General features: G+C 36.4%; 1 protein-coding gene across 1 annotated transcript in view; it reads right to left on the bottom strand.

The window, feature by feature from the left end:
• Positions 1–13191, bottom strand: part of GPR158 (G protein-coupled receptor 158) — a 186514-nt gene that overhangs the window by 68018 nt on the left and 105305 nt on the right. Inside the window, exon 5 of the mRNA XM_032700335.1 lies at positions 11928–11996. Coding sequence (XP_032556226.1) covers positions 11928–11996 — 69 coding nt within the window. The remainder of the gene's footprint in view (positions 1–11927; positions 11997–13191) is intronic.

Below are 13191 nucleotides of genomic sequence, written 5' to 3'. Positions count from 1 at the left end.
ACTCCTTGCTCTAAGTCACAAAAACCTTGTCTAATGTAGCATACATCTGAGCCTCTCTCCACACAAACAAACCCACCCAACTCATGCCGGTGCCAAACTATGGAACATTTAACTCCCTTCTGAGCCCTCTTCAGCTGTTAGTGTGTAGGATCCAGCCTTATTGGCAAGGCCAAACCAAGGGACTGAGTAACCTCGCTCAGGCCATGGAAAAGCAGTTTTAAATCCCTGGTTAGTGTGAGAGACTGCAAAGACCCTTATCTGTAAAGGCATGCCAACTGTGAGGCAGCTCAGGCATCAGAAGCTGGCCTGTTCCCAACCCACTCTAGCAGAGCTGCTCCAGTTTACATGGAATGCTTGAACATATTCACCAGGACACTCTGTACCTTATGAGCTCAGGTCAGTCCCCTAAAAATGAACAAATCTGAGTTACAAACTCATCATTCCGTGACTATTCAGAAGAAGACTGGATTATTCATTTGATAAAACTGGGATGTCTTCTTGCTCTTGCCCCTTGACAATGCAAGCTTTCCCACTGTTCCCCCTATAATCTTAAAGCCCATAGATCGATGCTTTCTAGTGAGAGTTTCTTTCTGCTTTGTTTATCATCTAATGTCTTTTAATGCAAGTTGGATGCAGCTCCATAGAAATTAGTAGAGTAGCTCTGAAATACAGTCCATGTGGGACCAGTGTCAGGCTTTTTCCTGTTTGTACTTCTATGCCTTTAATCTTTCCAAGCCTAAATCAAATATTCTCAGATCATTCTCATAAAGTACCTATAATTTCTAGCACTGTAAAAAAAAATGGATGCTACCAGACCTTTGGAAGATGAAAAATTCACCATTAAATGTGTCCTTGCTCACACCTTTAATAAAATATTTTTAAACACTTTCATTGTTATTATTAGTAACAGCCATTTGTAACGTGATTCTTACTCATTGATCATGACCCTGCTGTGCACAGCACAGCTAAGCCAAACATCCCTGTACCAAAGAGTTCATAATTTAAATATGAGATGAGAAACCACACATCAATACAGAGGAAGCAAAAGGAAAGAATAAAAGATTTATCTTATACAATTATGTAAGTGGTGCTTTAGGAAAGAAAAAGAAAGCTTGCAAGGAGTAGTGAGAAATAACCGTATGCAAGCAAGGAACAAGCACTGAATGTACAATCTGTGGTTTTACAGATATCTTCTATAACATGTAGTCGTGATAATAAGAGTGCTGACTGTATCAAAGTACAAGATGTCATTTGTGTCTTGTTTTCATTTCTATACTGTTTGATTGCTCAATTTTAGATTAATTTTCCTGTTGCTACATTAGACGTTTTGCTGTGTTTCAATGAGATCTCTCAAATTCTTTATTCGATTTTCTCACTATCATCCTTTCCCTTTTCTCTTTACATTGCTTTTACTGACTAAACAATATGCAATAAGGCTTTAGCACCCTAGCTTATTTAAAATATTAACATCAAATAATAATGAAAATTGCAGATGATTTAAATAATTTAAGTTTGATAAATTATACACTGTAAGAGAACTGTATAAAATGTTATTTTCATCCACTTACAATGTTTTTGTTTGATGAAAGAAAGTCTCTTTTCATCCTCTTATTTTCTACGGTTTTTTGTCCACATGTATTACCTGGGAATTGCTTTAAATTATTTTTAGCTCTGAAATCCTTCTATTCATTTCCAGTAAGAGTTTTGACTGAATTGGAATATTTCCCTTTGCTTCTTTTTTTTTTTTTTTCTCTCCCCCAAGAACGTCCAGAACTTACTGAACTGCATCATGCCACTACAAGAAATCTACTTTGGGTTCAGATTTCAAAGAGAGATCAGCACGTGAATACTGTATATCGGTTATGAAGTACAATATATTTCTCAATAGCTTTCTCAAAACTTGCATCTATTTGCAGATCTGTGCTTAGTCCCATAAAGGCATAGAATCTAGAAATCAAAGTTTGTATAAAACACTGCCTGTTGAAAATAGTGCTTTTTTATGTGGTCCTAATACACAGTTACATCTAAGAAATAGAAGGTTTATATCACATAGGAAAAAGCTGCTTTTTATAAAGACTAATTGCTTGCTCTAATGAACATTTTCTGTCACATCCACAGTATTATTGTTATTTCTAAGAACAGAAATCTCATCTCTGCCTACTTGATGTATTGTATGTTTAGACCCAAGCACTAGTCTTTCAAGTCTCAGTTTCAGAAATTAATCTAGCTAGTTTCATAGCAAATTTTTTACCTGCTGGTCCCTACCACTTCAATTTTTTAACCCTGGCAAACTAAAATTTTGAGCATTTCTGTCAGATGACTCTACTATTATCAATAATAGAAGAAATACAGAATACCTCGTACACTGCTACTTGTTCATGTGTTTTGATAATTTTATATTGCAACTCATGTCATATTTTAAACTTGTCTTTCCTCTCATAAGTATTTATATTACTTTTCCTAGTTTCTACAAGTAAACAGCTAATTTCTTATTTACATCAGGCAATAAGTGGTCTTGGGTTAACAGCATTGATTTAAATCCCACTGATCTCTTATCCCAGAGTTTAGGAATGAGAAGTTTAGTAGTGCTACACAGTAATGAAAACTTTGCACTATCACTAATATAATTCTGTAAGATTTTTCCAGTGCAAAGATTTCATTAGTTAACATATAATTTTCCTGTAAACTGAAAACTGCTTAACTTCTACCAGTTATTATTAAAAACCATAAAGATATCATTGCCTGCATCTTCTAGGTACTCAGCATGCAGAATGACTGAATAAGGGCGGCCTCATCTCTGATGGATGAAATCTCCTCTCTTAAGGATCTCTTCCAAAAACATCAACTCTTCTCTTTCTCCATTGTAATGTATTGAATTCCTCATCTCTCCTAATCATTAACCATTAATCACCCTTCATGGTGCAACACTTAAACTCTTAAGTTGATGGTTAGGAAATACCTAATGCATTCATACATAAAAGAAGAGAGATCAAGAAAGAAAAACAAACGAGAAAAAAAAAAAAGCATATTTCAGCTCCTGTATTATTCACAGTGAACAGGTTTTGAGATGGAGACTCTGCCTTTTCCTTTTCCTCTGTGTTGATGCAGAGTTCTCTGTCAAGTGACATGGAAATTGATACGTAAAGTATCATGTTTTATCACTCAGTTGTACATTTTATACCGGTTTATGTCTTACCTTTAATATCTCAACTTCATATTCCAAGGCATGGTGAGTTATGATACTGCCACTATCCCTCTGACAGCACTGGTTTACAACTGCACTAAATTTCATATCAGATACAGCACGGTAGTATCAGCTTATCTAAGTCAAGTCTTCCTTAGGCTTGAACTGATACTGCTTTCATTTTGCTTCAGATTCTTGTTGGTGCAGATCACAACAACAACACCTGAGTCTAAAAAGTTCAGGAAGACTTAAAAACAAGCTACAGACCTTTCACTTGACTATAGTTGTTGCTCCTTGGGTCTCAGGTATGAAAGCATGAATAAACAATGGTGGAAAAATATGAACATGTCCCTAGCTTTCACTGAAACGCAATGGGTAAGTGAAAAAGAATGACTGAAATTTATCTCCCATCAACATACAGTCTCTCAGGTGCTAAACTGAGTGATAAAATGAGTGAAGGTAAATTACTGATAAAAGGGCTATGCCCTACTGAGAATATGTACATGACAACTACAACTTTTAATATTTTCCTTTTTGGCACAGTTCAATCCTGGCTCATCTATACTACCTAAACTTCTTGTCTCTTTAGTTTTACAGTTTAATAAAAATAGGGTATATCCTTTTTTCATTATCTTTCCTGTAAAAGTTCCATCATATTTATATTTTGAACTAATATATGTGAGTGCCTTTTCTCATGTATTAATTTTTTTCATAAGCTTTTACATCACTATAGTAAAATTCAAACATATTCTAAAGCATCATGCCTATCAATTCAGTTCACTTGCCAAGTGATCAGTGTGGTCATCAAAATATGTTTGTCTGAGAAAATTAGTTCAATACTTTCCAGCTTATTTGCTATTAAGATCCAACAAGAGTTACATAAAATAAAGTACATAATCATTCAGTAAGACCTTTTTCCTGTTTTCTTACTCTAATTCAGCAGAAACAGTGAGGTCAAGGACTTTCACTGATTTTCAATCAGGTGTCCTTCAGTAATTCTTTGACTTGAAAGTGGCACTGCTGTGGTCTCCTGCTCAAGTGTCTAATGGTTTAGCTTTAGAGAGCAGAGTAATGAGGATGAATTATTACAGCATGGTTTCAGGCTTAAGTAAGGAACATACCATGAGTATTTCCAGCACTATTTGCCTCCATATGAATGCTCCCACATTCTACCCTTTGATAACTTTTGTGTTTCAAAGCTTTCTATGATCAGAAAAGAGTTCCCACAATTTTATTTTTCAAATGTAGCAGATTTTTAACTTGTGCATGTGTTATTGCTCATGCTATATCCAAAAAATTTTAAAACCCCTTGCTAAATATTGTGCACTGTTTTTCAGGACTGTGGTCTGCTTTTATAACACTATTTTGAAAATAATATATTAATGTAGATTTTCATCTATATATAAGTAAGTTTATTCATGCAAGTTATTTCAGTGGAATTATGAATAAAGAGGAAAGACCACAAGATTTTGCCCCGCTCCCCTCACCGCAGGATTAACTTCGCTGAATGAAGGGCTGGCAAGATTGTACCACACAAGTCCCTGCAAGCCAGCAGTGCAAGACAGTAATTTAAAATAAAAAGGTCAACAAAAACCCAGTGTGGCAGTTGGTTCAGGTCACTGGCTGCTGTCCTTTTCTCTCCAGCTCTCAAGTCCTGCACGCTTACATATACTTGGCTATTCAATGAACTTAGACTCTGACAAATGTGTCCTTCAAACTCAGTTCTCAAAAAAGCTTTCAGAGTAGCAAAAATAACACTAGCCTCCTACAACACTGTACTGTACCTTTGTGGAAGGGAAAAATTGAGTTTTGTCATGGTATTGCAATTGTCTCAAGGATGAGCATGGGAGTCCAAGATGTGAAAGAATAGTAACATCAGTACCTGTACGTTCACTGACGTATCTTCAGCCTGTCATTTATAAATCCCACTATATGTTCCAGCAACATCACATATTTTATCACTATTCAAAGAAACTACAACTATGTGACTTTACTGTGTGCCTGTGCATTGCCTGGTTGGGGAGTCTCTATCCTTGCAGGTTTTTAAGACCTATTGGATAAAGCCCTTAGTAACCCTGTGTCCTGGTTCTGGCCAAGACAGGGTTAATTTTTTGCAGTAGCCAGGAGGGCGTATTTGCCAGGAGGGGGAAGGGACTGTCTTCTGGGGAGAAGGGGTTCCTTCTGGTGGAGAAAATGTGGCAGGGGGAGCTGTCCAGTATTGTTTATTGTCATGAGGCCCTTGTGAACATTTTTGCACATGAATCACTCTCTCTCTTTTGTACACTTTTGTTTTTAATATCATTGCTGTTAATGTTCATTTTCTTATTTCATTGTTCTTTCCAGTAAATTGTTCTTATCTCAACCCATAATCTTTGCCTTTGTGCCTCCAATTGGAGAGGGGGAAGGGGGAGTGGCATGTGGGGTTTTCATGGGAGTATTAAATTAGAGAATACCGTTCCTAAACCATGACACCTTGTCTTGTAGCAAGTCTTATAGCTGACTGTCCTTAGACCAGGAAGTTGGACTAGAGGCCTCACGAGGTCCCTTCCAGCTTAAGCTATCCTGGGAATACAGCACACAGACATACACAAACACAGAAAATATAAACAAATACTCCTCACTGAATTCCATCTGCATGATCTCTTAGAATTTATGATGTCATAGTTCTACTAAGTTTCCAATACCTCAAATATTGGTCATATACACAGAGATATCAATATCTAATCAAGATCAGGAGACATACAGCTCTTGCTAATCACAGTTCTTAATGTGGATAATCATATATACAACAGTCTCTAGTTAACAGTAGCTAGCAGAATCTTTTAGGATAGCTATGTAAATTAGTGGTAACAGAACCATGAAAAACTACCACACTCTGTATCTTGTTTTTCTGCTATTTCAAATATATTTATCTGAAAAGCAGAAAATATTCAGTGCTTACTCCCTATTAATAAAAACAGTCATAAACATTTTTCTTAGCACAGTTCAGGGCAAGGACAGAAGTGTTTCCAGTACCTATGAGGTTTGTGTACTTTGCAGCATAAGCTTGTAATGCAGAGGCTACACCAGCTTACTTCTGGCTTTTGCATTCAAAGAAAGTTGGCTCTCCAAAAAACTCTATTGGTTTACCAGTTGCACGTTAACTTCAAAAAGTACATTCATCTGACAAGGACACTGACCAAGGGAGAAAAATTATTGCATCATCTTCAGCCTGGTTCCCTTGCATCTCTGCTAAGACAATGTACATATAAAATCCTGGCAACACAGTATTTAAAATCTGCCTTTTCCATTGTCTGGACATCTAATCCACTATGATCCAAACAAAACAGAAAGACCCTTTTCTAGAGTACTAGGGAAATCTGTAGTGATTATCTCAGAGCAGATATTTACACTGTGTCCTTGGACTTCAGTGACATGAACACCAAAGACAGGCATGTTCTTTATCCAAAATAACAACAGTAAAATGACAAGTGTTAATTCTAAAAGCTTTAAACACTATTTTGTGAGTAAAGAAGATGTAATTGTATTCTGAAAAAGAATCAACCTAAAACATCTGGGGTATCAGAGCAGGCTTGCAGCGATAAATGTGTTGGAAAAAGCCAATCTTTCAGCTGACCTTAGTGCACATCAATGTGTACAGAATAAACAGTGACTGAGCTCTTGTAACACATCCCTTATAGGAATACTTGAGGGACAAATGCATAAAAGCATTTTGCAGTGTTCCATTTTCACATTCATAAATGTCAAAACCAGAGCTTTCCAGTGACCTTGCTCTGCTCAGGACTATTACAACTAACGGAGCTACCACAGCCTCATCCTCCCAACCCTCATGGCTCACTTCTTCCGTGCTAATTCACATACAGATCATTTCAGGGGAAAAAAAACCCACATCCATATCTAAGCTCTACTACTCCTCACTTTCTATCCCTTCTCATAACAGAAAAGGGTAGGTGATTCTAGCTCAGGCGTGAAAGAGGAAGTAAGACAGTCCCAGAAACATATCCTAACACCTAACACATGCAGCAAGATGTCTGACACAAAGCTTATTCGAGGATTCACTACTGAACTATTTCATGAGCATTAGGAAGTCAATGCTCTGCCATCCCACAGCTCCATTTCTCTAAAGTGGTACCTGGCCTTCCTATAACTTGTGGTTTGGAAAAACAAGGGAAAGTAGTAAAGAATTCAGATTCTTTAGCCAAAGGATGAGAAGACTGAAGAACCAAAATCCTAACAGTCTTTAAAAAGATACTCTGCAGCCTCCTAAACTAGTTCATCTTATGGTCTAACTGGCCTCACTGTTACAAGGTTCACCTCCGCTGTCTAACATAACTTTCACTTGCTGGCATTTAAACCTAATACTTATCTACTATACCAAGAATATGGAGAGGAAATTATTCCCTTTGTCTTTGCATCATCAGACTCACTAACTTTTCTCACTGGCTGTAGAAATTGTATCATAATATTGCATGGAGTTAATTTTGGAGTTCCAGTTAACATAGACTAGTAGTATGGAAAATATTTAATATATCAAATAATCCTAGTTGCCTAGGGTAGAATTCATCACCATATGAGGCAAGTACCTCAGGCTTCCTTTATAGTCCATGAAGTGCTGGCCATGATGCACCTCATCTTCAAGTCTAAAGTCATAAAAGGCCCATTTCCTCTTCAGGATTTGGTGGGCATAGGGTAACTGTTTCAGCTATGGATACATATATAAGAAACACAGACTCACAGAATAATTTCCTTTCCAAGGGAGCTTCAGAGGTCATCTAGTCCAGCCTCCTGCTCAAAAGAGATCTAGTAGGTCAGGTTGCTCAGAGCTGGGCCCAGTCAAGTCATGATACCTCCAAGGATGGATATTTTACCAACTCTGGACACTCTGTTTCAGTATTTGACCACCCCCATAGTAAAAAAATGTTTCCTGATATCTAATCAAAGAATTTCCTATTTTTCAACTTGTGCCTATTACAGATATGTAAAATCAGCTGAGATCTGACCCCTAATGCAATGAACAGGCTTTTCTCTTATAATATTGTGCTTGTGCTCACTTTTGTTGAAGGTCTTTGTAGCATGCAAAAGTTTTTAAACTTGTGTCAGTGAGTTCCAAGCATTAGCAAGACATGGAGTTAGGAAAGGTGTAGAAGTTTCAATAGTTAATATTTCTGGAAAAGGAAAGTAATCAGATGCCAAGTACAGAAGTCGAGGGACTCATCCATAAGATGGTTGGGTTTTGTCTTTCTATTCAAAATCTAAGAACAAAGAAATATAAGCAAAATCAATTAGAAACCCTAGAGTTCATTTGGAGGAGGTCCATTGATAATTGAAAAGACTAAGCAAAAGAATATTAGAGTTGTTACTGTGAGACTACAGAAAACACAGAAAATGAGAGCTGCCCAGCAACTTCTGGGTAAAATCTATGCATTTGTAATAGACAAAGCTCATCTGCCTGCTTATAATTCAGGAAAGATCAGAGTGTTGTTATCAGTATAGCAGAATTTGAATAATAAATTTAGGTGGAGACCATCATTTGCACTTTCCATTTGGTTAGAAGGGCATTGTAACAGCTGTTTTTCTCACCAAAAGCAGCTGACTGGTGATATTATTTTTCAATTAATGATGTTACACTATGAATAGATTACTGCATGTAGTCATGCAAACAACGACAATTAGTGAAAGAAATTTAGCAATGTAACAAAGTAGGTTTTGGTTTCCATTTAATTAGAGGGTAGGAAAAGTCAGAGATGCAATAAACCCCTTTTGGACACAGTGAAATTTGTATGCTGAAGGCTCTCAAAACAATCCAAGACAGACTGAGTGAACAGATTTAGAAAAAGTGCGAATTTAGGAAAGTGTAGAAGAACAGAGAATAAAGATGCAAAGACTTGGAGCAGTGATGAGAAAATCTAAGGGGATTTTGCTTTTTAAATAAGAATGTAATTTTGCACTGTATCTGTAAATGAATAGTGATTTCAGTTATTTAGAACTGAAATGCTGTCACTTTATGTCTTTACATTCTTACATGCACTAAGTCAAGCTCTGTAATTCCGCACTTGGTTGAGTGTGAAAGTAAAGCTTTTTGGTTTTACACTCCAAATCACAATAGAAGAGATGATACAAAAAGGAAAACAGCCTCATGTTAAAAGACAACATCCTACTGTAGTGAGGCTTGTGAACTCCATTCCATATATTAACTTGCATTTCACACTATCTGTGGAAAACATAGCCTAATTTGGGTTTATAAGAGGTGAGATCTGTATTAACTAGCCTTAAAACTCTAATGTACTACTCTATCATAAAATAAGGACCAGATCAAATAGCTGAAACAACCTCTGAGCACATGTTACTAAGTCTTTAACCGTATCAGTAAGTCACAGAATATTCCCAATTCTTCTCAGAAACAAACAAAACCACCAAATAACAGGAAGGACTAAATAAGCAATGGATATGACCCAGGAAAAACAAGATCTGCTTTGCAGGTACGTGACTCATGACTAACATATAAAATGATAATATATGCTCTATGCCTTGCTATAAATGTGTATGTGAATGTCAGCTGGTGCAAATGAGACTCTCCATTTAGACCTTGAGTTTCCTTTTTCAAACCATTCTGCTCTGTTTTGTGCTCCTTTTCAAGACAATAAGCAGGTGAGCACACTTACATAGTGTCCATGTAAAGCTAAATATCAAGAGTTCACATTCCAAGGACCCACCCCCTTAATCCACAACTTGCAGCTTTTCTTTCTTAAAAATTAAATAACAGATCTCTCTGACTACACTTTATAGCCTTCACACATATATTGAGCTGATCTTTCTGTATCAGTCCCAATCTTCTTCGATTTTAGAAAACCGTATTCTTGTGGTTGGTGAAATCAGGACTAATTTATCTGTCTGAACATTAACATGACCTCCCACTACCAAATTCGCTACATCCCTCCCCTAAAACCCTCAAAACAGAAACAATAAAATTTCTCTCTATTTTTGTTTCAACCCATAGGAGTAAGGGCCTGATTAATAATTACCTGTGTAAGAAAGGAAGAGTACCCCAGCAAAGAGTGTGGGAACATAAAACTGCTAGAATAGAGAAACCAGGTTGTACACTTTGCCTATTAGTTTCAAACAGAATGTGTTCACAGTGGACAGTTTTATATAGTATGAGAATGAGATGTGCAAAGAAAGACAAGCTCTGGTCAAGTATATACATACAACTGGAACACAGGCTAATCAGGAATTTTCTGTAAATTTTTTTTCCTCAGAATGCGTCAAACTGTCACTTTGCACTTGCTGTACATTTAACACCCTTACTGTCAGTGAAAAAAAGGGGGAAATGTTTAAATGTCAGTGAAAAGCTGAGGGGATGTTTGGGTTATTGAACCCCTCCCTCCCAGGACCACTTCCTGTCTCTGTATTTAAAGGTCATGGATGACCACCAGCTCTTGCATCTAAGAGCATTGCCCTTCAAGTCACCTGCTGAGAGGTGGCTTTTTCACTGAGAGTATCTCAGTATCCCTAATGCTGAGCACCTGAAGACGGAAGACAGACAACCACCAAAAGACATTTGTCCTTTGTGAAATGGAATGTTTTATGTTATGAATTTCTGTAAATGCTTCTTTCACACCACCAGCTGAGGAAATAGTGCATGGGCTTTCTGTTCTGTTCACCAGAAGGAAACATGAAAGACACTCTGAAAATCCTGGGGAGATGTATTGTAGGTTGTAAAAAACATTTGTGCAATATGGAAAAAACAAAAACTTTTACTTCCCTGATGAAAAAACACATAAAACTATCCTAGAAACGCACACACTTTTTCTTTAGAACTTGAGAGGCCCACACGATTGAAAAAATAATGTATAAAAATTCCATCAGGATTTGTGCTTCTTATAGTATTCTTCACACGTTCTACTACAGTTTATTTGCTACTTTTTCTGCAACTACTAAAGAGTTTTGTTATCCAGCTCATCTCCCAGTACCTATATGTTGGTGTGTAAAAGCACAGAAGATTCTGACTACAGAGTAAAAGAAAACACAAACATATTTGAAAACAGCCCACAACTCCACCTTTGTTTCTCTCCTGACCTGCATGCTATCAACTTCTTTCAATTTACACTTTGATGTCTTGCCTTATCTAGCCATTGTGTTGGGTTTATGTAAGAATTAACAAACTCAGTTTTCCTGGGATTTTTGAAGAGAATGGTTCCACATTTCTGTAAGTTTTGTAATGTATCTCTCACATGACTGTGAAATTACTTTTTTTTTCCACTTACAGCATAGAAATAATACCATCTAATTTTCCCAAATACATGGTGTTGCAGACGTCACATAGCCTTAAAAACATCAAAATATATGCCACTAATACACTGAAATAACTATCTTCCTTTGTACTACATTCCAGAAAAATACTTGGTGTAATCAGTGTCTTTCTTTTACAAACCCTGATGATTTTTCCCATAGCACAGATTAGAGAGCTGTCATCTCTAAAAAAAAAAATCAGCTTAGCCCAGAACACCTAAAAACTTCCAAGTCAGAATGGCTCGTAAGTTCACTAAATTGAAAATGGAGAATTATCACAAATACAGAAAAACATTTGAGTGCTCTTCAGAATATTTACAGAACACAGCACACTTTACAGTCAGATTAAACTAATAATTAGTTTTGACATTTATATTTTCACCAAGTCATTCATGCAATGTTTTAAAATGTTGGCAGGGATATAATTTTTTTTTAAAGTTATAGTTTGACTTACTGGAAAGTACAGAAGAAGTGATCCAAAAAGAATGGTTTCCAACAGCACCAGCCCTGAAGCCCTGATACTCTAGAAGACAAAAACCAACATAAAATATTAGAAAATTCTCTCCGTGTGACATTTCAATGCTAGTTTCTTTGCAGAAGGTACCTTCACTATTGTCAGTATAACACTTCCACAGTAAAGCTTATTAAAGCAGAATATTAAACTGTCTGTCATACTGCCATGCTCTGCACTCTTTAATTCACAGGCCCATTAAAATGGTTGTGTTTTACAAAATCCAATTTAAAAAAAAAAAATCATTCTTTCCTATGTCAAATACTATTCAACACACAATACCTGGATACAATTTGAAACTGCTAAATTTGTTCTCAAGTGTAAAGAATTATGGATCATGGGAATTACAGATAAGAATTTAACTGTGGAATTTGTTCTGCATTGTTTAAATTTCAAGAAGTCCTTTGAATATTTTTACTTATTTCACATTAAAGACTTGGCTTCTATAATATGTATGAATAATCTACCATTTTACTGAATATAGTGTGCTCTTAGATTGAAAGTGCCTTTATTTTTTCTGACATTTTGTACAAAAATGTTGATTCAGATATTAATTTGTCAGGATTGTAAAAATACCATGCCATTTCCTTACTGATTCTAATGTAGTCTCTCCATCATGTTTTCTTACATCTTAAAATTAAACAAAAAAATCAATTCTTTTTCCTAACACAAAGTGTATTCAAACAAGTTTGATGATTTATATAGAGTGCAACTGTGCCTTATCTTAGAGACAAAACATCAGCACTGCTTCCCTCTTCTTTAACCATCTCCTTCCCCAGGGAGTTTCACACTTTGTGATGTCAAATTCCCAGCACAAAATTATAAAAACTGTAAAAAGCATTATAGGACTGTGTCCACAAAATTCCTTTTGTGGCCCTGATTCTGCCATAGGTGGAAGCTTCACTTGTTTTGATACAGTTTTTCTTCCCAACATCTTTGTAAGACAACACTTTTCTCCCCAGGAACCAGTGCAGAGGGTCTGCCCAACACCATACAAGACACTGGCAGAGGTCAGTGAACTCATCTCTCATGACTGAGCAATACTCAAATCACTGAAGAAACTCTTTTTTCTTATTTTATACAATGCATCTGTATGCGACACGATGGCCAACAAAGTGAAACAGACTTCATACAAGGAAGATGGAAATTATCTAAGACATCTGGTCTTCATATAGCTTCTGTGTGAACATCCTTTTCTAAACAAGTT

This window comes from Chiroxiphia lanceolata, chromosome 1 (genome assembly GCF_009829145.1).
Source record: "Chiroxiphia lanceolata isolate bChiLan1 chromosome 1, bChiLan1.pri, whole genome shotgun sequence".
Lineage (NCBI taxonomy): Eukaryota > Metazoa > Chordata > Aves > Passeriformes > Pipridae > Chiroxiphia > Chiroxiphia lanceolata.
Note: the sequence above shows the minus strand (reverse complement) of the source record. Positions and strands in the feature narration are given on the sequence as shown.